Source organism: Herpailurus yagouaroundi, unplaced genomic scaffold (assembly GCF_014898765.1).
Source record: "Herpailurus yagouaroundi ecotype Mexico unplaced genomic scaffold, PumYag 100, whole genome shotgun sequence".
NCBI classification, from domain to species: domain Eukaryota; kingdom Metazoa; phylum Chordata; class Mammalia; order Carnivora; family Felidae; genus Herpailurus; species Herpailurus yagouaroundi.
The window spans coordinates 23,689,866-23,717,647 of record NW_024412391.1 but is presented as its reverse complement, the minus strand read 5'-3'; the positions used below and the strand labels follow the sequence as shown (position 1 = coordinate 23,717,647).

General features: G+C 40.9%; 1 protein-coding gene across 2 annotated transcripts in view; it reads right to left on the bottom strand.

The window, feature by feature from the left end:
* The window catches only part of FAM3C (FAM3 metabolism regulating signaling molecule C), a 65,223-nt gene extending 37,899 nt beyond the window's left edge, over positions 1-27,324 (bottom strand). The window contains exons 1-3 of one of the 2 annotated variants that reach the window (XM_040472134.1): positions 27,250-27,324; positions 7,280-7,334; positions 2,707-2,811 (exon numbers count right to left, since the gene is read on the bottom strand). In XM_040472134.1, the coding sequence (XP_040328068.1) occupies positions 2,707-2,811; positions 7,280-7,292 (118 nt within the window). In that variant the 5' untranslated portion in view covers positions 7,293-7,334; positions 27,250-27,324. Of the gene's footprint in view, positions 1-2,706; positions 2,812-7,279; positions 7,335-20,167; positions 20,299-27,249 lie in introns of those variants that run through there. The other variant, XM_040472133.1, reaches the window with a different exon arrangement.
* Between the last annotated feature and the right edge of the window lie 458 nt (positions 27,325-27,782).

The window sequence follows — 27,782 nt, the reverse complement described above, 5'->3', positions numbered from 1 at the left end:
GGCAGGGTGGGGGTTTGAGTGGGCCTTAGATTTTACTCTCTCATAGTCAGAAGCACTAAAGGTTCATGAGTGTTATTAGCCTTCATGAGTGCCGGAAAAGGTTCATGAATGCCGGAACTGCTCCGGCAGCGATGAAACGGGCAGATACCTGGGATGAGAAATAGACATGGAACATCCCTGTGAGGTTTGAAGAGACAGTCCAGACTAGAGACGAAGACCCAAACCAGGGCAAGCGCTAGGCTTCACCCAAGCCTCTTCCCTCTGAAAACAGCGGGCCTTTCCCCAAAGTAGTTTTTCACATGTACCAATGGTCCCACTGCCTTGCTTCTCTCAAGAATCCTCCTTTTCTTGCTTGTTCACTCTCATCCCACTGATTTGTAATTCCCTGAATCTTTCCCCAAAGCCTAGAGACAAGTGAGTCTATACATTACTTCACAAAAAACAAAACAAAACAAAACACTTAACTTGCTTCTGCCTCAAGCTACCATCCCATAACCTTCTTCTCTTACCATCAACCTTTCTTATGTGAACTGGTTACACACTGTTTCCCCAGCAACACTGAACGAGTCCTCAAGGCCTTCAGTGTTTTTCTGCCCCTTATTCAACTACAACCAGCTGTGTTCCCAAAGGACACCAGCCTGGCCTCTTAGTAGTAACAGAAGTAGACAGACCAGAAGTAAAGTCAAATGTCACTGTACTCTGTAATGACTACTCCATGCTGGATCCTGGATGCTTCATGTTAAAACAGGTGCTGAAAAATAGATGGTTCCAGAGGAAAATAGCCAATATACTGAGAGGAATGTTGGGGGGGCGGCCGGCTCCAAAACTGGAGAAGATGAAGATTTTATTTTTTTTAAAAATTTTTTTTAACGTTTATTCATTTTTGAGACAGAGAGAGAGACAGAGCATGAATGGGGGAAGGTCAGAGAGACAGAGAGGGAGACACAGAATCTGAGAATCTGAAACAGGCTCCAGGCTCTGAGCTGTCAGCACAGAGCCCAACGCGGGGCTCGAACTCACGGACCGCGAGATCATGACCTGAGCCGACGTCGGACGCCCAACCGACTGAGCCACCCAGGCGCCCCGAGAAGATGAAGATTTTTAAAAAGATGGCCTGAAGGAGTATGACTACAATTATCTCTTTGAGAGATCATTAGTGTAGGAGAGAACTCCAGCAGATCATAGATCAGTGTATTGAAACTACTTGGGAGTTTACAAGACAGAATTCAGTGCAATACAAGAAGCACTTTTAAGTAGTTATTGGAAGAAAAGTCACCTGAAAACGTTTATACAGAAACTGATGATTACACATCAGAATTGTCTAAAGCCTCACTACTCAGTATATGGTGTCTGGGTACCAACCTCAGCATCACCTGGGAGCCTGTGAGAAATGCAGCCCTGAGAGGGCCCATCCCAGACACTGAATCTGAATCTGCATACCAAGACTCCCTGGAGGTTCTTTTGACATTAAAACTGGAGAACCACCGGTTTAAGGGAGTCTTGAAACTAGATGTGAGAGGGAGTAAATGAGGTATTGGGATCCCTTTCAAATATTAATTTATGGAAAGCAAAACTCATTATTCCAGAGATCTCAAAGTTATTTCATCTGATTTCTGCCAAATGGGTGAAAATACTATTTCTGGGTTTCACAGTCTCACTTTTCACACATAATTTTTGTAATTTTTTAAAAAAATGTTTATTTATTTTTGATAGAGAGAGACATAGTGTGAGTAGGAGAGGGGCAGAGAGAGAGGGAGACACAGAATCCGAAGACAGGCTCCAGGCTCTGAGCTGTCAGCACAGAGCCCGATGCAGGGCTTGAACTCACAAACCACAAGTTCGTGACCTGAGCTGAAGTCGGACGCCTAACTGACTGAGCCACCCAGGTGTCCCTTTAATTTTTTTTTAATGTTTACTTTTGAGAGAGAGACAGAGCATGAGTGGAGGAGGGGCAGAGACAGAGAGGGAGAAACAGAATCTGCAACAGGCTCCAGGCTCTGAGCTGTCAGGACAGAGCCTGACACAGGGCTCGAACTCAGGAACAGTGACATCATGACCTGTGTCGAAGTCGGATGCTTAACTGACTGAGCCACCCAGGTGCCCCCACACCTAATTTTTTAATACTTTAAACAATGCTTCATCCAGAGCTTACTGTAACATTTCAACAGTGAACTTATTTTATTGACTTAAGAATTTTGTTAAACACTGAGTTAAGGTGGCTTACAACGGTGTGTTTGCAACATAGCATTAAATAAATGGGTAAAGAGAAAAATAATGCAGAAGGAATTAAATAAGGGTAGGAATACAAGACGGATTTCAATGGCTGCTATTTACAATGCATTGTCATGACTCCACTTGCCATCTGAGGGCTCGATTTGGTTCCAAGTTCTCTATCAGCTAATTCAAATACTGTGTGATAGCTTCTAGAATGTTCGCTCAGAATGCCATGATTAATGTCCTAGATATGAATGAAACAGACCCCACTAATATATTCAGAATGATGAGCAGAAGATTCATACTTTATATTGATTGGATTAATTTTAAGGCTTTCCACTGTGTATTTTAGAATATTCTAAGGGATCACACTTATTGATATAATTATATCTTCTTTTCTAGACAGACTAGACTCAATATTGATAACTGGTAACAATTTACAGACAACCAATAGAAAATAAAATTTAAGAAAGGGGAAAAAATGGAACTTACCAAATAGATTTCCTAAACTTGCATCCATTTTTATTTCAAATACTTGAGAAATAACATAAAATGTCAGTAAAAATACTGCCACGGCTACCACCAACTTTGCAGCACCTAGATAAAGGGGAGAAATAATTCAGCATGAGTTTATGAGCCCAGAGAACTTTAACTAGTGCATTTCATGAAAAATTTAAGTTTATAAAGAAATTTCTTAAACTAATAAAGTTTATGTATTGGATCTTAATTTTACTTGAGTTACAAGAAAAACTGTATAAGCAATCCACTGAGATAAGGGACTTTCCTGTTCAAAGAATTATCAGATTGGCTAGCAACCCAGACATAGGACTGCTTGAGTCATCTGCCTAGTTTTCTCCAGCCAAAAAAAAAAAAAAAAAATCTGCTCCCAAGTGCTGGCTGACTATACGAAAGTACCAAAGTATCACGGCTAATGGAACACCATCACCAAGCATGTTGGACGACACATTCCTAATCCTGTTCACATATAAAGGGCAATACTATACAGGGATAATACAAAAACACCAGACCTTATGGAGATCCAAGGCAACTAGCAGGATGCTCACTAAGCAAGGAACTCTCTAGTGAAATGTACCAGTTTACTGTCCTATCACCAACCAACATATCTCTTAGAGCAACACAAGTGCTCCTGACATGGCAAACAAGAGTGTTCCTCCTCAAACTGAATACCAGTTTAAGACAGGCCTTCTCCAGTCCTAGAGGACTTAATTTGGCAGCTATGACACACGCTTTGTAACATGGTTCCATGATAAGCTCTGTGAAGACACACTCGTACCCTTTCATACCTTTCTAACTTTATTTTTGGGTGTCTCACAAATAGTTAGCACTGCCAGGTATTAGCTAACTGTTTCATAGGAATTGAGGATTTGTCTTTTTCTCCATAGCTAAGCAAATCTAGGAAAGAAAAAAAACACTGCAAGACAGGAAAGGAAATGGAAAATGACAGGAAAGAAACATCTTCCTCTTTCCCCTAGGCTTTCAGGGCCATCTCATTAGGTTGTTGGGGAAGAATATTAGTATTTGCCTACACAATCTCCATTCCCCTCTTTTACCCAAAGTTTAATTTCTATTGATCGAAAGGAGGTGGATTGGATCAGCAGGCATCTCTCTATCCTTAAGGAGACACAATCCCAGAGGTACAGCAACTCCCAAAATTACAAATAATGCAGCAACAGCACGAGGCCTGGAATCCAGGAATCCTGACACAGCCCAGTGCTCTGGACAGTACTCCATTCTAACACCAGATTACCACATTCTCCTAAAAAAACTACCAAAACTCAACTTCATGGGAAAGGAAGAGTCAAAAAGGCCTATGTTCATTCTAATTTCCTAAAGAACCAGGACTGCACCCGTAAAGGGGAGGGATGAAGAAGAACCACTGATGCTCGGAAGAGGCCAGTGATGCTGAGAAGTGCTGGTTTCACGGAGCCACTCTTTTCTATTTAGAAACACTCTACAATACAGAAATGAGATGGCAGGAGGAAGCCTCACAGCTAACCTAATCAGTTCCCTCACCTCCTGCGCCCGACCTTCTCTCCTCTGAAAATTACTTCCTGTTTTCAAGAGCAACCACAAATTGCCTACGTGTTTAGTGCATAAGACAGCAAAATTCCAATAGGCTTTGAACTCTTGCCCCCACAGGATCTAGCAAAATTCCTGGACGTAGTCATACTCTCAACAAGTGTTTGCTACATAGATGAATGGTAAGAGGTGACACATTCCTTCTTGATCACTTAAGACCAAGGGCTTGAAGATTCTATATCACATGACAATCTTAACCACTCATTTTCGAGCAATCACGGGCATGTGCAACCAGAGATAACCTCTCCCTGCCCCTTACAGCAGATATACGAAACCTTCACTGTTTAAGATCAAAACATTAAAATGAATAAAATATCAAGGTTATAACATATGAAAGTTCTAGACTAAATTCAGTACCAAGTTAGACCTGAGCCTACACTAAATAAGCTATAGACATCATATATACACATACGTACGTATATACACATACGTATACAATACACACACATACTCCATTCACTGACGGCCTACCATACAGCTAAATGCTTTACAAGTATAATTGCATTTGCATAGCTTTTCCAGGTAATTATTTTCATTTTACAGATAAGATATCAAAGCTGAAAAATTTTAGATCACTTGCCTAAGGTCACGTAACTAGTCAGTGGCAGAAATGAGTCTTCAACCAAGGCCTATTCACTGATACTGGACCCAGAGGAACTAGGAGGAAAGAAAACCTCTAAGACAGAGAAAAGTCAGATGTGGTGAAATGAACTCATAATAGAACAAGCAGATGGTCCCAGAGAGCAGGCAGGTGAAGACTGGCAGAGACCCCATAATGGTAGAGTTCTAGAACTTCTGTGACAGAGGAGTCCTCTCCAGAGTTGGGTCACCAGCCAATTCTGGACATAAAGGGCCTGACCATACCACCCCACAGTCACCATTCTTGACTTCCCACGAGATTCTCTCTTCCTTCTAGCCACAGACTGCACTAATCTGAGGTGTCCTTATTCTTCACAAAACAAAAAGCATAAACTTTAGACACTGTTGCCTCACTGTAAGAATAAAGGCTGTAAGAATATTTCAAAGCAATCAACTTTTTTCAAACTAGAAGAGATTAATCACTCTAAAGGCAATAAATTAAATTAATCTTCCTTCTTCAAGACCAACACTTCAAGACCTATACTAGGCACAGTGCCAACCATAAAATAAGTCCTCAATGAATAATTACTTACCAATTAACCTTGATATTAATTGTTAGAATCAGAGAAATGAACTCAATGAAAATTTAATTTCAACTAGAATGAATGTAGAATTATGTGAGGAACAGAAACTTGCTTTGATTATTTCAATCATTATGTTTAATTAATGTACTTCTAAAGTCAAGGATACATGATCATCAATAGTCCTGTTGTATTCAAAGATCATTAAAAAAAAAAAAAAGACACGGGGCGCCTGGGTGGCGCAGTCGGTTAAGCATCCGACTTCAGCCAGGTCACGATCTCACGGTCCGTGTGTTCGAGCCCCGCCTCGGGCTCTGGGCGGATGGCTCAGAGCCTGGAGCCTGTTTCCGATTCTGTGTCTCCCTCTCTCTCTGCCCCTCCCCCGTTCATGCTCCGTGTCTCTCTCTGTCCCAAAAATAAATAAAAACGTTGAAAAAAAAATTAAAAAAAAAAAAAAGACATTGTAATATGATTTTTAAACCATAAACAAGCTCTTAGTTTCTGGCAATATTTTCCTTCACTTGTTGAATAGCTACTCAAAAAAGGATATTTTGTAAGTTCATGATCAAAGGGTCCAGATTTTCAAAGTTCTACAAAGGCATTTGCGCACAACCCTGTTATGTTTTTTAATAATCATGATGTTTCATCACCTGCACCTTATTGTACAGAACGACGCTTGAAGCACAAAGACGCATTTGTTCACCCACCATGACTGAGGCACTTCTAAGAGATGCCCCCATAGGAAAATACGGTTTGCTGGTGAGAAGATGATAATTAAGAGGAAGACTATCTCGATTTTGAGAAACTACAAATTATCTTCTATGTTGGAAGAACACGTAGTAAAAATTTCTATGTACAGAGTGTGCACTTCTTCTAGACCCTTGGCCGTGCTGAAGGAGGGGTAGGGGTAGGAGAACACACTTATTTTCACTATTAAGGCAGGAAGCAGTTATCAGCCTCTCCAGGTATTTATGCATCTTTTCATAACATTTAAAGACAGCTACCTTAATACTATGAACGTCAAGCAGTGTTTTTCAGTTTCCTCCATATGCTGCCTAAGAACAGATGTTCTTACACAGAACCTCAACTATGCAGACTGAACTCGAACTAGCAAATAGCCACTTAAGCAAAAATACATTTTACTGAATGGTTCACATACACTAGTTTCCATTTGAAGTACCTATATAGCAAAGATTCAAGCTTTTGAACTTCACAATGCATTTTTCTCAAGAAGTTAGAACTTCGCAAAAATAAAAATCAGTCTCCCTAGCTTGTCAAAATTGTTCTTCATATGGACATTTTATATATAGCATTAGGCAAATAAGCTTAATGTATAAGAACATAAACATTAAAGCCATAAGTTTAAAAACCTAGCATAAATAACTTCAATAAGTTCATCCAATTTGTGATTTACCAACTACATAAAAAAGTAAAAAAGGCAAAGCAGTGATTGAGTTTGTTACACTCCAGCTTTTCACGCACTACATAAAAAGACAACGTACTCTCTCAAGCCACTTAAAATTTTTTTTTTTTTCAACGTTTATTTATTTTTGGGACAGAGAGAAACAGAGCATGAACGGGGGAGGGGCAGAGAGAGAGGGAGACACAGAATCGGAAACAGGCTCCAGGCTCTGAGCCATCAGCCCAGAGCCCGACGCGGGGCTCGAACTCACGGACCGCGAGATCGTGACCTGGCTGAAGTCGGACGCTCAACCGACTGCGCCACCCAGGCGCCCCTCTCAAGCCACTTAAATAAGTAAGTTACACAAAAAGTAAAATTATTTCTATTGAATTAAATATCTTACCTGCTACCCTCATGTTTCGTTTTTCAGTCTATGGCACTTCTCATTAAATAACCTCCTAAAATCAAAAGAGAAGGCAAACATCATTAGGTCTAGAAGGAGCATTCCTGTCTAGATTGAGTCTGACTTGAAGTATACTATATAATAAACTAATTAGATAAACGTCATGACATTTCGAAGTATTCTACCAACATGGACACTGAATGAAAAACCTCTTATCACCAGGCCTGGCTCCTTCCACTGGAACATAAAAGCCCCTGAAAGGAGGGCCTGTGCTTTATACTCTTCTGTCTCTTGCTCTCCTAATTTTGGTGAACAGATGTGAGAAATCCTGCCATCAAGCATGGGAACAGAAAATAATGCCCCTTATTATTCTCAGTGATTCCGCATTTATAAGGAACTTTTGATACTGAGTTCCAAACTTCCAGTTTGTGGGTATTTTCCTAGTCTGTGAATAAGTAGTTAAACAGACTGGTAACACTGGCTTTTCATATTATGTGCCAGGTGTTCCGGTAACTAACAAGGAAAGAAATCAATAATGCTCAATTCATAATTAGTTGATATTTTCTTCAGAGTAGACAGAAGAAAGAGAGCTCACACAAGAGTGGTGGTCCTTGGACGATCCCCCCCCCCCCACTTCCAAAAGGGAGCTTGCACAGAGCATTGGCCCTTGGATGCTCCCTCCCCCCACCCCAAAAGGGAACTCTCACAAGAGCATCGGTCCTTGGATGCTGCCCCCCCCACGTCCCGAAAGGGAACTCGCACAAGAGCACTGGTCCTTGGATGCTGCCCCCCCACCCCAAAAGGAGCTCGCACAAGAGCATTGGTCCTTGGATGTCCCCCCCACCCCGAAAGGGACCTTGCACAGAGCACTGATCCTTGGATGTCCCCCCCAACCCCGAAAGGGAACTCGCACAAAAGCATTGTCCTTGGATGCTTCCCCCCAACCCCCGCCACCCCAGCCTATTTCTTACTAGTGAATGACCTAACCAAAGTGCTTGTCGGTCATGGAACAAACTATTTGCAGAAATGGAGCCAAGAGGCAGGTCTGCTGGCCCTGCTCTAAGGCTCGGTCCAGTGTGTGATGCTGTTTCATGTTTAGGATGACAGAATTCAGGTGTCCCTATGACAAGCACTTAGAGCAAAAGCTTATGTTAATAACAGGATCATTTTCCTCTTCATGTTTTCAAGTTTGTAAAAGAATATATTCATAAGTACAGAATTACAATTTTAAATGTTCCAGTAATTACCGTTATTCATAGTATGTTACACGTCAAATAAAGAAACTATTCTTTGATACTATTCTAAGAACAACAAGAAATAGATACTGGAAAAAATCTTTGTACGGGTATGTATGCTTCCCTCCTACGAAATAACTCAAGATGGATGAAATCTTACAAAGAAAAAGTAAATGAGTTTGATAGGAAATTTATGCTCAAGTTTAACGAGACAGCTACCACGGTCTACTCAATCTATTGTACAAGAAAGGAATTCAAAAGAAAATTCTGATGAATGAGTCACATTGATAACTGATACGTTTATTTTACATTGCATTTTGATACTGATGTTTCAATGCTGATGTCTGATGCAGTAATTCACCTAATATTTCAAATAAAAATAGCAGCACGCCCCTGCAGGACACAGAAAGGAAATGAGATGCCCATTTTTTTCATATTTAGAAAGAAACGGGCTGGGTTGGGGGTTGGGGGGCGCGTATCCAAGGACCGCTGCTCTTGTGCGAGCTCCCTTTTTTCTGCCCAATTTACTCTGAAGAAAGTATCAACTTTTAAACCAATAGTGAATTAAGCACCATTGATTTCTTTTCCTTGTTAGTTATCGGAACACATTGCATGTAATACAAAAAGCCAATGTTATCAATCTATCTAAGCTAACTACTTATCCACAGGCTAGAAAAATACTAAAAGGAAATAAAAGATCGTAATGTACCCATAAGCCATCCCATAAAAGCAGAAAAAAAAAAATCCTTGTGTTTTCAAATGAAATCTCCGACTGGTTTTAAATCCTTTGTTGACTTCTAGTAAAATGGAACACTACGTTCACAACCCACCCATACCTTTCCTCCCAGTAATATTCCAAAGTACCTTCACTGTTATCTGAATGTGGTGTAGGAAAATTTCTTTGGAAGTTGGATGATCAGTTGGGCAGACACTTTGCTGTTCTTTTTCACCATTTCCATTATCTGCTGAGGAGGCCACACCTGTCCAAGCACAGTCACTGCTTCACGTATCTGCCACCTATCTGCACTGCCCAGCAAGCCTGCTTCTAAGCTGATACTAATAAGACCACAATATAAGCAACTATAATTTTCTAGTAGAATTCATGTTTTCCATTAAATTTCTGAGAAAACAAACATGTCATAAAATCTCTTAAATTAAAATCTTGTAAAACCTCAGCTATAACACATTTTTAATTAGTTTGCTTAAGAAGCAAATTAATGATGCAAGAATGTAGAGCAGCATAAGGAAAAAGTACTGAATATATTTGAGAGCAAATCAGGGAACTTGTTTACAATGTGCTAATTCCAAAGCATTCCTAACTTGTCTTCTTAGGATGACATTTAAAAACAAAGAAAATCAGTACATATAATCATCTTAGGGAGAAAAAAGCAGAAACATAATGGAATAAACCTGGCATAAACCTCAGGCATTGAACCTCGGAAATTAAGTAGGTAAAACAGCTTCCGAGATGAACACAACGGTAAAAGGGTAAAAAGTCCTCTGCTAGAAATTCACAGCTCTTTAATCCAGAATCCACAGGTGAAATAATTTATTTTTTTTTTTACACATTCATCAAAAAGGTAGAGATATGGAAACTAGAGCTATTTACCCAAATTAGAATACTGGTGGTAGAGAGTACTTTTAGGATACAATAAAAAAGAAAACAAAGTCTGATAGTACATTGGCCCCCCCAAAGTGTAGTATAAGTCAAAACAACAAGTTTCAGTGTTTCAGATAAAGGCTCAAACCCACCCAGTTGCTGCCGTGTGAAAGTGCACAATCCTCTAGAGTCTACCCCACACAGACGCCCACCAAGATGCCCCTGGGCAATGAAACGTTAATGAAGCATGTGACCCACACTGAAGAAGAGAGCCCAAATTAGGATCTAAGTATGACATACTCAATTTCGTTGAGTATCTTGTAATTTAGACATTTCCTTTAACCCGACTACCTACTTTGGTCTAATTTGGTGAAGTTTTATTAAAATCGGGCCTGAATCAGCAGGCCTCATCCTAGAATCAATCAACTTCAGTACAACAGATAAAAACACAGGTCAAGTGATAACTTTCACGCTCTCCTTGAGAAGCAGACTTGAGCCACAGCAGGTCAATGACAAGACCAGCATTCTGTAGCAACAAAATAAGACATGTTAACAATTATTTACCAGGAGGGGAAGGTCTTGCCAGTTAAAATACACTAGGTAATAACGCTTTGAGTAGTACTTTATGTACACATTCTTATTTGATGTAATCATCCTAACAGCCCTCCAGTCATGGGTATTTCAATGGCATTATAGATGAGGTCAAGGGATATGTGTCAGGTCACACGAAGGGTAAGGAAGAAGCAGATACAAACACATACACTTCCCCTCACCTCGGCAGCTCTCTGACATACTCTAATACAAGCAAGTCGCTGACACAATTCCATGCCGATCGGTGTGGCCTTTGCAAAGTGCTCTAGGAACTGCTAATCTCTGCCGCCAACCAGCCACTCCAGAGATGTGACACTTTGCCAAAATGATTACGAATACGATTAGAACACCTCTCCAAGACAGAAAGGATAGAAGAAAATGAAGCACACAAAAACACCCACTGATGTATTCAATATTAACAACAATCAACTAAGCCAAGAGAAAATACTATAAATCCTACTCCACAAATATAAAGAAACCATCACTCAATTCGATCCAACTTTAACTCGGTGCTAGCCAAATGGCAACTCCAAATGAATCAACCGAGTGAAGTTCAGATGACTGTAATGTTCATGCAAACTGGGGCTTTTCAAGAGGACTGAGAGGGAAAAAAAGTCAGTGCAAGCAGATAGATTTAAGCACATGTAGGCCCTGTAATGGCTAATTATATGTGTCAACTTGACTGGGCCATGGGATACCCAGATATTTGGTTAAACATTATTATGGGAGTGTCTCAGGGTGCTTCTGGATGAGCTTAACATCTGCATAAAGCAGTTTACTCTCCTCAGTACCAACGGGCCACATTCAGCTGGAGGCCTGAATAGAACCAAAAAGTCTGAGTAAGGGAGAACTCACTCCCTCTGTCTAGTCTTCCGTCTGGAACATCGGTCTTTAAATCTGGACTGGGGCGCCTGGGTGGCTTAGTCAGTTGAGCGACCGACTTCGGCTCAGGTCATGATCTCGCAGTTCATGAGTTCAAGCCCCGCGTTGGGCTCTGTGCTGACAGCTCAGAGCCTGGAGCCTCTTCAGATTCTGTGTCTCCCTCTCCCTCTGCCCCTCCCATGCTCATGCTCTGTCTCTCAAAAATAAATAAACGCTAAAAAAAAAAGAATTAAAAAAAAAATCTGGACTGAAACTTACACCACTGGCTCTCCCGCTTGCCTGGGACTTTTCAGCCTCCACAACCCCGTGGGCCAATTCCTTATGATTTTCTATTCATCCTAGACAGATACCTTCTCTCCTATCAGTTCTGATTCTCTGGAGAACCCAGACTAATAACAGGCTCCCTCAAGATCAGAATGTAGATTAAAATTTCAGTCCTACGGCAGTTAAAGAAAAGAGGGAAATGAGGTGACACTGGAAACAAAAGGACGCCGTACCTCAAAGTCATGAGGGTGAGTTATTCTGATGTGGTTTATAATCAGAAGTATGGTATTAAAAACACTATTGCGGAAAAAAAATACCTGCATTCATGTGAACAAAACAGAGTAAATGTTGGCAAACTTGCTTCTGTAAAAGGGCCCGATGGTAAATATTTTAGGCTTTGTGGACCATATATACGGTCTCCATGGCAACTACTGTGCTCTGCAGTTGTAGCTGGAAAGCAGCCATAGACAATACGTAAACAAATGAGCCCAGTTGTGTTATAATAAAACTTTATTTATGAACACCGAAATTTAAATTTCATAAAGTTTTCATGTTACCAAGTATTATTTTTCTTCCGGTTTTTTTCCAATCACTTAAAAATGTAAAAACCTATCTTGGTTTGTGGGCCACACGGACCCATGGGTCATCATTTGACAACCGAGACAGAGGAATAAAAAATAAAATTTAAATTAAAAACAACTTTTAAAACAGACCATGCTCGAATATCCCAACATTTCTTGCAGCTGTTTGCTGAATATGCAACTCGCACAAGGCTTCTACTGGTCCTCTTGAAAGTGCTACTGCAGAAGTAGGACAGATCAAACAACCCTAAATCCTGTGTTCTGTACGTGCTAATCACACGCTTTCATAATCAGCTGCGCTTCATGGGAAGAAGCATATACTCCATGAGAAACCAGGGATTCTCTTCAAAGGAAGGAAAACAAATCCTTCCGTTCCTATAGATGAAGCAGCCCATCCATAGCAAAGACAGGCATAATCTAGACTCTGGAACGTCTTCCAAAGCGGTCCTAGCAGGTATAAAGAAACTGGATAAAAGTCTTATCACAACCCATTTCATTAACTGTAAAATTATGTCGGTGAGGAGAAACGAACACTATTTTCTTTACACAGGCAATTAAAAGTGATGATTACTTTTGTGATAGACATAAGGGGTGGGGTTTACTGTGCACCTGATGTTTGATCCACTATTAAAATCGCAAATATTAAGCTTTCCAAAACCTTTACTTTAACCAAAACAAAACAGAGCACCTATGACTACAGCAGCTGCAGGCTGTCGAGGGCCCCGGCTCACGCACGTGCCACCGCACACTCGTCCTTGCCACGCTGGAGACATTCGTGAAATAACAAAAGGAAGAGGGGTGAAACGCTGCACTCGTGTGAAAAAAGTCTGAACATCTGAAAACTAATTATGATGTCTGAGCTATTCTCACCGTGTTACAAATAGCGTGAACTCAATAGGATTTGGTGTTATTAATACTAAACGCCTGATAGAACAGAATCCAATTACAACTTCAGAAAATATTTTAGTGCTAGTAGGCCACTCTGATTCTCAATCCTAGAAGAGGCATTCATTTAAAAGAATTACCACTTGATGGGGCGCCTGGGGAGCTCAGGCGGCTGAGCATCAGACTCGATTCGGGCACAGGTCATGATCTCACAGTTCGTGACTTCAAGCCCCACATCAGGCTCTGTGCTGGTGGTGCGGAGCTTGCTTGGGGTTCTCTCTCTCCCACTCTCTCTCCCCCCTGTCCCTTTCTCTCTCTCTCTCTCAAAATAAACAAATAAACTGAAAAATTTGAGGAATCTACCACTTTAATACACACGTTATACAACTTTTAAAAATTGGGTATAACCTGGTAATAATTGAGGGAAAAAATTTTAAATGAGTACGTAACAACTAGAAAAGTATTCCAGGTTTTTAAGGAACTAAACTAGTCTTACATTTTGACTAGAAGAAAAAAGGAGCCAAAAACAAAACACAACATAGTTTTTCCTTTGGGAAGGGGGAGAGAGCTGCACGATTCTCTAATGCCAACAATAACCACTTTTTCAAATGATGCCCGAGGAAAACATAAATGTCTCTACTTCTTCTGCAAAGGGGCTTTTAGAAACATGAGAGTACAATGCAACAGACCAAAAAACTTATTTAAAAACTTTTAAATAATGGCTCAACAGAACCAATGAGTCTTTCAGAACTTTAATTTTCTGTTGAAAACCTTGGGAAGAGAGGAATATACACAATCTATGCCTAGATTTTTTTAAGTTATGTGAACTACCGTCAAATGGCTTATTTTCTAATGCAGCATCATAGTGAAATTACATTCAAAAGAGGATTTGTATCTAATTACGGCTAAGAAACAGAAACAGAATTAAAAGCATCCTATGAAAACGCACACATGAGCCAGAAAGTGCTTTTAGCTCCCCTCTAGAATGTTAACCAACGCTTAATATGAAGCATCCTGGGACTGTTCCGGGGTGAATCTTGTTCTCCCTGACCCCGGTCTGCCAAAAATACCTACACCTTGTTTTTATTTGGTTCTCCAGGCAGGGAATGGAGAGAGCCATGCTTTGGAAAACTTCTCTCTGATCCACAGCAGCTGGATAAATACTCCTTTCTTCTAAGAATGAAACATGAAAAAGTAGAACTATCATATCAACCTGCCTCTCCACTTAGAAAAGGGAAGATGTCCTGTAAAATCACACAAGGGCCCCGCCTACACCGACTTCACCCCAAAGACTCAACGGAGGGGGAGGTAACCAAACTAGACAAACCACTCACACTACATCCTAAAGACAAAAGTGTTGCAACAGCATTCACCTCAACATTAAGGGTTCCACAGCACAACTCCTCCAACCAATGTGAATCAGCTAGACATCTACCGCTTCTTCCTCTTCAGACAGGTGACGTATCAGGAAATAGTTCAGTTGATCAACAAGCTTTTTAACCGAGGTTTCTGTAAATACTTCAGGTGATTACAGACTAAATGGACACGTGTTCTGCTTCCCCTCCCAAATCTAACAGGACTAAACAAGGTTTTCCTGGCAAAAATGTTTCATGTTCTAAGAGGATACCACTGAAGGAAGTACCATAGCCAGGTGGGGTTGCTCTTCGCTGAATTCTCGTTAGTGGACAAAGACTTGTTCTAACCCACAGGCATCTTACCATACAGTCCCCAATATGCCACAACACTTCATGAGTTGGCAGACAGAGTTCAGGTTTACTCAGACACAGATTGCTGTTTAACCTGATACTATTGCCACTCCCTCCTAGAACTATCCAAGATAAGACAATAGGTGGCTGGTGTCTGTGCATATCAACTCCTGGCACTGAGGGCTAAGGACACTCTAATAGAAAAAAGGGTTATTAAAAAAAAAAAAAAAAGATAAAAATCAAATGACCATGCCACATGTGATGTCAATGTGACATTATCATCTCAGTGAACTGTAGTTACAAAATGGAAATCACTAATGTCTTTGTAGACATTAGAAATGAGACTTCTGAACTATCAACACATCAATGGCTGGTTAGGGTGAAAAATGATAGGGGGCCAAACTGGAGTGCATTACACCCATCTATCCAGCTCCCTTACATCTGAAAACAAGTCATCAGGATAACATTCATTACAAATAAATGTCAAGTAAGGACCTTACGTTAAATTCTACCATAAACAAATATTTTACACAGTAAAAGGTCTGAAGAATGCTTCATTATAATTCATTTATCATACAGCTTCTATGACTCACGATAATCACTTACCTTAAAAGGGGCCTGTGGTTCCTCTGATCCTAAGATGTTTTTATTGATTCTAAGGTGCACACTACTTCTCTCATTTCAACAGGTCTTAAATTGGGGTGAGGTTTACAACCCTATTTTTCTCCCACAGTAGTACACAAAATAATGGTGCACCTTATAAACATCTTAGATTCAATGAAACAGCATTATCTGGTTCTTTGAAGCCCTAACTACAATGTAGCCCCCTGTATGGACACCATGATTATAGGTGGGTTTTTTTTAATGCAAATTCCTGAGCCCAGAATCCCTACAAGGATTAAAGCTCTTGCAAGTTTAAGGAGCTCCCCAGGTGGTTCTCACTCTCTCTCAGTCTGAGAACTTGGGATCTACAGTACAGCAATCTGAACACACAGACAAGTTTGGGGATGGGGAGCAGGGCAAATCTAGGCCAAAAAAGCCCAAAGGTAAAGCTCACAGAACAAGAATTTCATTCTTTCTTAACACTGAATGGAAATCAACCTGACTCTGGGCCAGGTCTCCCGTGGGGGTGAGGAGGGAGAGGCGGGCAGTGAATAAATCTGGACACAATGTGCTGAGGAACAGAGGAAAGAAATCCTGTTTGCAATGATTACAACAGTATTAGATTCAAAATTCCCTGAATGTGTTCTTGCAGTTCTTCCTCACCTACCAAAGCAGAATTCTGCTTAAAAACCTCTAATCCGGTAGAAGAAATGAAATGGTGATCAGATTTCTGCCACTGAGAGCACCAGCAACATGCCAAAAACAGAAAAGAAAATGACATTTAGTTCTCCCAACTCCGTCAGAGTTCTACAGCTGTGGATTAAACAGCTGTAGTGTAAACCACCTTAATCCCTCACTATACCATCCAGGAAAAGAAAGATAGATAGAAATAGGTATCATTGAGAACAATGGCAAAAACAAAACAAAATACATTTTAACTGTAAGAAGTTGAACATATGCAGGGTAAAGAAGTGTCAGGTTCACAAGTTGCAACAATGAAAAAGATTACAGAAAGGCACACGTTTACATACGGTGTAACTATCTTCATCTGCAACTATTTTGCATTGCATCAGATGAGAAGTTACAAGTTCCTATTCTGATTGAATGTTTTAAGAATTACCCCACATACCTTCTCCACCTCCACTGTCTTTAAAGCATCTGCAGAATTTAAGTGAACCAGAGCAGACAGAATTCTGTGGTTCAAACTTTCCACGTGAAGAACAGCTGGGTCTACCCTGCATGGTGCACCATTTCTACCACAAAAGCTCAATGAGGGTTAGCAGCTATTTGCAAAGAACAGGTAGTAAGTAGCTTCTAGTGGTAAAATTTCCCGGACCACTTAAGAAATTCATCTTTGTTGATCACAGGTCCTTCAAAAAACACATTTAATGATCACTTGACTGCAGATAACGGATGGTATCGGTAGCACACCTGATGCCACAATACTGCCTGAGGTCCTGTAAACCTTCTGATGAAAATCAGTGCAGGAATTGGCTGGCTGCTATAGCTGTCCACGGAACTTTTTCTCACTGGGGCACAAGAACTGACCAGGGACTATCAATGGATGCATGACTACACAAAATGTGGAATGTAACCATGCATGGAGTATCATTCCACCATAAACTGAATGAAGTACTGACACATACTATGTATGTATGGACGAACCTCTAAGACATGATGCTAAGTGAAAGAAGCCAGACAGAAGAGATCACATTGCGTATGACTCCATTTGTATGAAATATTCAGAAGAAGTAAATCCACAGGGGCAGAGAGCAGGCCAGTGGTTGCCAGGGGCTCAAGGGAAGGGGGAATGGGGATAACTGTTTAGTGGATGTGAGGTTTCCTTTTGGAATGAGGAAAATGTTTTCAGACCAAAGAGAGGTCATGACTGCACATCACTGTGAACGTACTACATGCCAGTGAATTGTACACTTCAAAATGGTAAATTTTATGTTATTTGAATTAAATTTAATTTCCTACAGAAGGAAATTGGAAAAACTCATGAGCAAAAAAATGAAAAAAAAAAACATAAACAGTAGATGAAAAAATTAATTAGATTACAAATAAGGAGAATGTAAGTGATCTCAGAATAGCTTCAATCAAATGGAATAGGCCAATGAAGAAGAGAATGAAAGAATACCAGTGGGGTGCACAGTGGAAGTTTAGAGGAATTGGAACACTTAATTTCCTCTTTGGAGAGTAAGTCAGCTGACTGTATTTTAGAAGCTGGATAAAAATCACAAAACCTCTTAAAGTTTAAAGATCTTGGGAATCTTACTCAATATCCCCAAATTAAGAAAATAAGGCACTGCCTACAGTTAATTAATGTGGTCAATGACATTCACGAAGCAACTAAATGCAGAACTTCTACTTAAAATCCAGATGATGTGATACCAAGGACAGGAACCGTTCTGGACTAAGTTCAAGACAAATGTTTACTATTGTACCAAGCTCTGAGCTAGACTGACTTTTGTGACACCTGGGAAAAAGCGGTTGGTTCTTGGGTCTCGCACCTTTCAGCTTTAAGAAATGGGTACAAAAATGAAAGAAAAGAGAAAGATTCACTGTTTCAAAGAAAATAGCTTTGTGAAGGGCTAGTGGTCTTATTCATAGTATGCCTGATACCTATAACTGGCACATACCAGGTACTTCAATATTTTTTTTTGAAAGAATATAAAAATTCTTGAACACTGACACCATTTAAGATCTAAAATATGTGGTTAAAAAAAGATAAGACTCTTCTGAGCCCAAACCGAAATTATTACTTTTTGCCATTCAACAATCTCTTAGCCCTTTGACCCTCTCTCCAATTACCTTTCCTTTGTAATGTATCTTCATTAATTGTGAAAGATTGGTTAATTACCCATGCTTAGGGTAGCAATCCAAATTTTAGTAATTCCAATAAAACACCCATTAAGTCTATTTTGAAAGTCACTTTAATCCAGTGGTGCTCAGTCTTATTTTGATTCCCTTTTGCAACACAAGTCTCCTAACAATGCGGATTTTGGAGGAACTGGGCCTGTGTCCTTTCTAAAAAGTCTTATTTGTGTATGATTCTGTGAGGTTCCCAGGTGAAGAATCACTATGTTGAACTCTTTTTATTTCTCACTATCAAGAAATGCCAGTCTTTAGTGAGCTGAGAAAACATTACATGGAATTTGTGAAACAAAGCTTCCAACACCTGTATAAAATTGGAGGTGGGGAAGAATATAACTTTAGTAATCAGCTAGAGAATTCAAGAGACTGGAAGCCTTTAGAAAGAGGTACATTTAGTGATATGATCAAAACCAATACCAATTCTGCCAATTTCTTGTTGAAGAGCATAAGTTATTAACTTTATTTTCTAAGTTAAATGGAGATCTCTCTGTACTCTGTAGCGCACCATAGGAGTATCAGGAATGTTTCCAAAAACTTGGAAAATCTGGCAGTATACCACTAGCCCTGCAAGGTAGTCAAGGGCCCGAGGGGTCCGGCATCTACCTACTGTCATCAACCTTTACTTAACCTCTAGAGGAGTTCATATGTTCATTTGCAAAATTAAGAAATATAAAAGGACTTACTTTTTGGCTTGTGCAGAATAAATGTACGTATAAAAGCATTTAGTACAGTGCCTAGTAAGCAATCTAATATCATCTAGTATATTGTATCCATATATTGTATGCATATATTCCTGACTAAATACAATAAAAACAAAAGGTTCTGTCGATTAGACAGCAGCTCTGTATTATATGAAACTTAAAAAAGCGAGGGTGGGGGATAAGATGATGAAACACAGCTGGAGATCTCAATCTCAAATCTTCAATTTGTCATTTATATTATTTAGACCTAGGGTCACTCACTGTTGTCCATAGTAAGGAATTTTGAGGATAGTAGCCAAAAAAGGGGACGGGGGTAAAAAAAAAGAAAAGAAAAGAAAAGAAAAGAAAAGAAAAGAAAAGAAAAGAAAAGAAAGAAGGAAGAGCACATTCATCAATGACACCGAATACCAATGAGCTGGATAAATTTCAAAAATGAGAAGTACCTCCAGTTTAGGAGACGCTAAAACTTTACAAGTGAGCCAAGACGGCCCTCCACAGAGTACAAATGCAATACCCATTTTCACCCTCGCCTCCTTCGAGCACTCGGCCCCGGTTTCCCACAGCGAGCCGGAGCCCCCGCGTGGCACGCGCGCTCCGGGCGCCAGCACCAGGCTGGGGCACCGAGACCGAGCGCCAGGTGCAGGCACCGCCCCGCCCTCCGCGGACCCGGGCACGGAGACGCCGAGCTGGGGATGCTCGGCCGGGGAGACGGCCCGGACCCCGGCCGACCGCGCTCCGGGGGCTCCGGTCCTGCCCGCGCTCCCCCCCCTCCAACCCCCCACCCGCTCCCTCCTCCGCGGGACGCGCCACGACGCCCCGGCGCGCTCGGGGGCCCGCCCCCCGGCCGGCGGTGGCGGGGCGAGCGGAGGATGAAGGTGAAGGTGGGTGCCCGGCTTCCCCCAGACGCCCTGCATCCCTCCCCGCCCTCGGCCGCGGCTTCCTCCGCCTCCTCGTCCATCTCACCGGCCTCCCGCCCGCCTCTCCGCCGCGCGCGCCTGCCTTCCGGCTTCTCAGCTGTCAGTCCTGCCGGAGGCCGACGGGACCCAACGCCGCCGCCTCCCGCTCCCTCCTCCGCTTCCTCCCGGGCTCCTCCGGCTTCCCCTCACCCCCGCGAGTGGCCAGGAGGAAGCCAGCTCGCCGCTGGGCCTCCTCCCCGCTTCCCCGCCGCGACCAATGGGCCCACGCCGCCGGGAAGCCGCGCACGCCCCCTGGCGGTGGAGGACCGAGTGGGCGCCCGGCCGGCCCGCGGGAAGGGCTCGTGAGCCGAGGGAGGGGTCGGCCGTCCGGCCGTCCGGCCATCCAGCCGTCCCCCGCCCGGCGCTGCGCTCTCTGGACTTGCCACGTGAGTGCAGCGGCCCCGGCGGCGGGAGGCGGAGGCTAGCAGCCGGGAGTGGGAAAGATGTGTCACGCCCTCTTTGCGCTCTTTCACACGCAGACATAATTCTGAGCTTAAAGGCAGATATTTCAAAATAACCAGTCCCGTTCTAGAGATCCGATGATTCTGTGCGAGGGTCTTAATCAACCGAGGATCTTAGACAATTACCTAAGCCAAGCTAACCTACCGTGAAAATACTCCCTGCCTGGAGCGCTAGAACGCTGATAACCTTAAACCTTTGGCCCAAGGGGAAAAAAAGTAGTGCATGTATTTTCACGTCATTTTTGTTTAAATTACTTAGCAACACAGGGTTAGAATTGTTTATCTCCTCCACACACATTTTTTTTCCCCTGCAGTCGGGTTGATAACTGGAAGTGAGACTGAACCTCATTCTACAAAACCTGACCTGACAACCCCAAATTATTTCATAGTTCATATCCACATTCCAGAACAATAATAACTATTAAATATTATTAAGTAGAAAATCAAGACAATGCATGGTTGTAGAAATTAAATTGCATTGAAGAAGTAACAGGGTTTGACCATAGTTTTCTACCAAGTCTTAGCTTTTCTCTAAAAGTATAAAACACAGAACCTAAATAATAGCTATGAATTCTGCAGTTTGTATTTTATCGTAGGGGGAGGAGGCAAGAAATGCATTCTGAGAGCCTTCTTGGTGCCCAATACTTGGCTGGGCCTTTGGGTATATCTTCTCATTTAATGCTCACAACTCAGTCGACATAGATACTACTTGCATATTACTTTTAACAAACCAAAAATCAAGAGTGCACAGCTGAGTTTAAATGGCTCGCAGAAAACCACAATATAGTAAGCTGTGAAGTTGGCATTCCAGCATAGGTCCCTCTAGCTCCAAACAAATGAGCCACTTGGCTTCTTATGGTACCTAAACCCACAATATTTAGTGTGCCTGTGTTTCCCCTAGTTCCCCATGTCCCACTGAAAGAATTTATGAAACCTCTCAAATAGAGTGGTCAGGTCATATTTGTGAAAGAGCTCTCTGACCCACAGCTGAATTAGTCTGTATAGAAATGACGTATGTCATATTCTTATAGTACTACACTTGAAACAATTCGTGGTTTGAAAATGTGTTTAATATGCTATTTGCCAATGGCCATAATATATAGGTTAGAATGCTTCAGTAGGTAATGAAATTAATTATAGTGGGTCACAACCAACATTTTGTTGTTGTCAAAACACTTGAATAGAATAGAACAAAACTTCAGTGCTCGTAGCATAACATGAGGGTGAGTATTGTTTCATGAAATACTTGTACAATATTTAAGTGTGGATGAGTTTCTTGGTTACAGTGTTCTGGGTTACAATGTAAATTATATGTCTTCATATGGACTGCAGTGTTTAAAAGTTGGTAAGTCACTTTCTTAAAACACCTGTTTAGCAATCAGTCGTTTCACCTACCTTTTCGCTTGGCAAGAGGTAGGGGAGGCAGAGGAAGTAATCAAGATAAATGATTAAGTTTAATCAGACTACAGAGAACAGGGAACTTTGCAGTTCCAGAAGGTTTAATCCAAACAAGTGTTACATGATAATAAGCATTAATAATTTGTATTTTTAAAACCGATATTGATTACATATTTACTGTGTGCCAGGCTCTTTGCTAAGCAGTTTAGCTATATTGACTCATATAATCTTCATATCGGTCCTCTAAATACAGAGGAGAAAAGCGCAAGACTGAAAGGGAAAATTGCCCAAGACCCTATTGCTATTACCTGGCAGAGCCAAGATTCAAACCCACACGCTCAACCTCAAAGCCAACCCCACCTTTCATATACTTGAGGAGAAAAGTTAATTTTCTCTTCAATGGGTGCAGAATTTTATATAGAACTCTAACATACTACAGTATTTTCCGTATAAGGATTACATAATATTGTTAAATATAAAACTTGATGAAAAGTGTCAGAATTTTAATTGGACCCATTCTCAAGCAGAATATTCCACTTGGCATCTGTTTCTTGTATATGCACTAGTAAATTTCCTGCAAGAATGCTCCGCGCAACAGTTCCTCCCATCCTTGCAAATTCATGCCACTTTTACCATCAAGGGATGGAGTCTGTATCCCCTCCTCTTGAGCCTAAGCTGGCCCTGGGATTTTTTTTTTTTTTTTTAATCCATAGAATGCCCTGGAAGTGATGCCCTGTGACTTCTGAGCCTTGAAGCTTCCATTTCCACTGTCTTGGGATCCAATTACCCTATAAAGAAATTCAGATCAGGCTGCTGGATGAGGAGAAACTATAGAGAGAGAGACTGAGACCTAGTTAGGCACAAACCATCCCAGCCACCTTACCCGAGGCACCAGATGTGTGAGTGAAATCATCTTACAAGTTTTAGTCCCAGATAAGCTCCTAGCTGAATGTACCACATGAGTGACCCCAGATAGTACCACTTGGCCACCTGGGAACCTCCTAGTTAAGACCAGCCAGTCCCATAGACTCTTGAGAAATCACTGTTTGTTGTGTTTTTAAGTTGCTAAATTTTGTGTTGTTGTTGTCTTTAACATGGCAACAGATAACTGAAACATGGAAGGAAAGGGGGAAAAGTCGACCAGCTCTGAGAGTAGGGTTACTTTAAAATATTAAAGCATGTTTATATTGGATCATAAAGTCAATCCTGTAGAGATATGGCCAGCAACTTGCCTAGCTTTTTAAAAAATATTAAGGAAAAAAAGCAGAAGTAGAATACTAAAAACAAGAGTAAAAGTGTCAAATGTGATAACTACACTGGGTAAAATACCACCCCCAAGTGTGGTTGAAAAACTTTTCTTCAGAATGTCCTCAAATACATGCATTTCGAACTCTCAGACATCACCCAGCCTGTTCGTATAAGTCTCAGGACGCTAGTGTTACTCCTTTCATCCCACCAACTCCTTTCCTGCCAAGCCAGGGCAATCATCACTTGAGCCAAATTGAACCCCAGGTATCTATACAGACTCCAAATTTCCTGATTTCTCCTTTTCACGGCCTGTGTTGGCTGAGTGAGCTGGCTGGACCTTTGCTAAATGCCTCACCCTACTTTCCCCTCCTTTCTTCTCACTCTGTGTGTTTTTTGCCAAAGACAGATTCCATACCAGATCCTTGTTCCCAGGCCTATTCCCACTCTTAACTGTCTTTTATGTTGAAGCCCTAACATTTCTCTTACTTTACCCAAGTTGTTGCATGAAGTATAATGGATCACCAAGGGAAGACCTGGTGATGACTCAGTTGAGTACCTCAGTTGATACTCAGAAGAAAGCCTTTATTGCATAATTGAGAACTCAAACTTAATTATGCAATAAAGGCTTTCTTCTGAGTATCCTTGAGACTACCATATAATCATTGTTTTGCATCTTAAAAAGCAGGCTGCACAAGGATACTGTGTGCAGGGGTACATCCGTGAAAGAGAAGGCTAAGAGTTATGATGAAGGATTAGGTCTTTGGAGGAAAAAAAATCCTTCTCATTCCCCTCTGTGCTAGCATCCCCAAATTAGCTTTGGAACCAGTTAAGGGTTCTCAGCTTGGGGGTCACCGTGACCCATTTTAACATGCTTTTTTTTTTTTTGGTTCAGCTACAAATATAACTTTTTTATTTGTTAATAGTAATTTTTCTATTTTCTAGGAACCTAAAAGGGCAAAATAGTATAGTGTTTAAAAAGTTGGACTACCCACAGATTTCATAGCACATTTGATACATTTACCATTTTAACACACATTTTAACACACATTTTAGCCATTTTTTAAATGTACAGCCCAGGGGTAGTAAGTACATTCACACTGTTGTGCAACCAACACTATCATCCATCTCCAGAACTCTCTTCATTGAGAAACTGAAGCTCTGTATTTATTAAACAATAATTACCAATTCCGTGGTCCCTTCAGTCCATGGCAACTACCATGCTAGTTTCTCCTTCTATGAATTTGACTTTATCTGCCTCACATGAGCAAAATAGTATAGTTAAAAAGTTGAAACACTCATAGATTTAATGACACCATATTTGATATGTAAGCAACACGGTATCTACAAAATACACGCATTTTTTGTTATAAACCATGTAAGGTACAATGAAATAATATTATAACACATGTATCTGCATAAAGAATGACTCCAGTTTTCCATCTATTACTACTTTTCTAGCAACATATAAGGAAATTTTGGATACCATAAAAAATTGGGTTTTTAAAATGTCTTTTTGATTCTACTCCCTGGGAGATTCTGGTTTGCATTATATCTTTTAACAGATCTTTCAGTGTGGCAAAATTTGGCATTTTTGTCTTGTTGATAAATCATATTAAATGATATACTGAATATGGTAACCCACATCTAAAATATGTTTTGGAATCATAACTACAAAGTAACTTTACTTTTCCTGAAATTATGTGCAAGTGTGTATTATAAACAATTATTAAGATTACTAGTGGTTTCTTCAGAAGAATAGTTTATTATTCTGTCTTATAAAACATTACCTCCTAGGGGCGCCTGGGTGGCGCAGTCGGTTAAGCGTCTGACATCAGCCAGGTCACGATCTCGCGGTCCGTGAGTTCGAGCCCCGCGTCAGGCTCTGGGCTGATGGCTCGGAGCCTGGAGCCTATTTCCGATTCTGTGTCTCCCTCTCTCTCTGCCCCTCCCCCATTCATGCTCTGTCTCTCTCTGTCCCAAAAATAAATAAAAAACGTTGAAAAAATTTTTTAAAAAATATAAAAAAACATTACCTCCTAGAAAAATTTCTGACTCGGCACCATAATGTAAAAACTATTTTTTAAAGTCTTATATGGTGATGTTACCTGTTAGTAATGCCAAGCAAAGATGAAGAAACCATGGATCAGCCTAAACACACACACATACACACACACATCCCTTGTATAAGCATGGTCTACACATAGTCTGTAAGGTATTTAAAAATATATATTTATCAGACCTTGAAAGCAAATAGCTTCTTTTTTTATTGCCACAGAGTGAATGGGAAAATGTGACTACACCCCTGACATTCATAGAATTCTAAGTAAATGAATGAATAAGCCTTGCATTAAGTCATCCAAAAACACTTCTTTCCATGTCCTACTAAAATAAAGAAGGAAGGAAGGAAGGAAGGAAGGAAGGAAGGAAGGAAGGAAGGAAGGAAGGAAGGAGAAAGAGAGAGAAAGAGAGAGAGAGAAAGAAAAAAAAGAGTCCACCAGAAAATCATCTGAGAAGAAGCAACTGAACAAATATGGAATAAAGTTTGTGTTTCCCTAAAATATAATTGCTTCAGTCTGTAACCTCAGTTCTTGATTAAGAACTGAATCTGGGAACCCTTCAGTCCAAGCACAAAAGGATTCACTATGACTGTGGTATTTTTATTAAATTTTAAGATCTCTAGTTACATCAAACTGAGATGCATTGTTTGCTTTGAAAGGCCATAGGAATATGAGTAACAAAAATATCATCCAATTATTAGTATTGCATTAAGATCTATTCTCGAGTGGATTTCATGGTCACTAAAGGCAGTTCAGCAACACTCCAAGCGGCCAATGGTTACGGCAGATCTAAGAAATATAGAAGCAGCAGAACAAACAAAATAAAACAAAACAAAACCTAGCCCATGCACTATCGCCATCTTTGTAAATATTCCAAGGAAGCATATGTTAACATTGGAACCCAGACAATGCCGTGGACATCGTCAAGTCATACAGGCCATAGGGTCTCTGCAAGGTTGTATGTGCAAAATGCCTTTCTCTGATATACCTACAGCTTCAATAAGGACCTATGGTTTCAATTTTAGGCCGATTTCCATTACACTTTCTTCACTCCCTCTAACAGATACCACATCTGAACTATTCTGAATTTGTATCTTGATTAAATTTGAAAGGTTATTTATGTGTCCCTAAGCTGTTCATTTTTTGCACTTTTATTTTGAAATGTTTCTTGTAGAACTGCTGTGGCCTCACTGAGGTTTGCTGCATATTTTTAAGTGTAATTTATTTACCCAGAGAAGTCCTGTTCAAATAGAGCATCTGGTATTTTGTAGAGTTCTATCCAATAGTCAAATTTTCCATCTCTATTCATGAAGCAAAAGCCAAGGAAATTGCTCACTTCACTTTAGAAAACCGAGAGTGGGAAATTTAACCTTCAGTTTCTATAGATTCCCAAATAATGTCACCTTCCCAAATTTCCCTTCTCTTCTATCCCACCAGGACACCCCTCCCCGATGCCATCATTGTTTAACTCTTTGAAAGGCCTGAGATGGCAGAGTTGGGTTGGATTTGGAGTCAGGCAGATGAATTTAGATCCTGGCTCTGTCTATTACTAGCTGCTAAGTGACCCCAGGCAACTTTTCTAGTCTGTCTAAGCCCGTTTCCTCCCTGTAAACGGGAACAATAACAATTCCCGCACAGAGTTCCGGTTTTGTGGTTTTTTTTTTTTTCTTTAGTAGTACAGAACATTTAGTATAGTTTTTAGAATAGGAGATGAAACTCATTTGCCATAGACGATCCCGAAGAATTCTTAAATGTCCTCACCCACTTCCCCCTGACCTGCCTGCAAACCTTTGGTGAGATGTCTGTTCAGCTGTTTCTTGTGCCACCCATCACACACAGCCTGTGCTGTCCTAGGAGCTGACACCTCATGCCTCCTCCCCCTTCTTGCCACCGTCCAACCCAGGAGAACGGTTGTCTCTCCATACCAGTGGTATCCTCCTAGGGGATCGGGCTCATCACTGGTCCATTTCTCCCCTTCCAGAAATCCAGAGGCCAGATGGTTTATCATGAGCTGTCTGTACTGTTTTCTTAGCCTAAGCTGCTTACTCTCTCAAATCCTTAACTCCAAATCCTCTGACAGTTTCTCACAGTTCCTTAATGGAGACAGAACATTAATGTACTTCTTACATGAACACCATTGTATCTGCTCATCAGTACCACCTCCCTTTGTTTTTTTGTTGTTCAGTCACCTCTTTTGGAGCCTTTCATACATGGTGGGTCATTTTGCCAACCAAGGGGCTTAACATGTAATTACATTTAGAGGCTTCTCACTTGGCCTCTTAGTGCATTTCCTAAGGCAGAGACTGATTATTCCCATCATGAGAATAGCATCAGGCACAAAAAAAGATTTCCCCAAATGTTTATTGAGCAAAAAATTTAACTTGTTGTATAGGACGACTTTGAGTCCCCTGACGATATTTAAATAAATTTCACTTTGAAGAGAATACACACCCGCTGG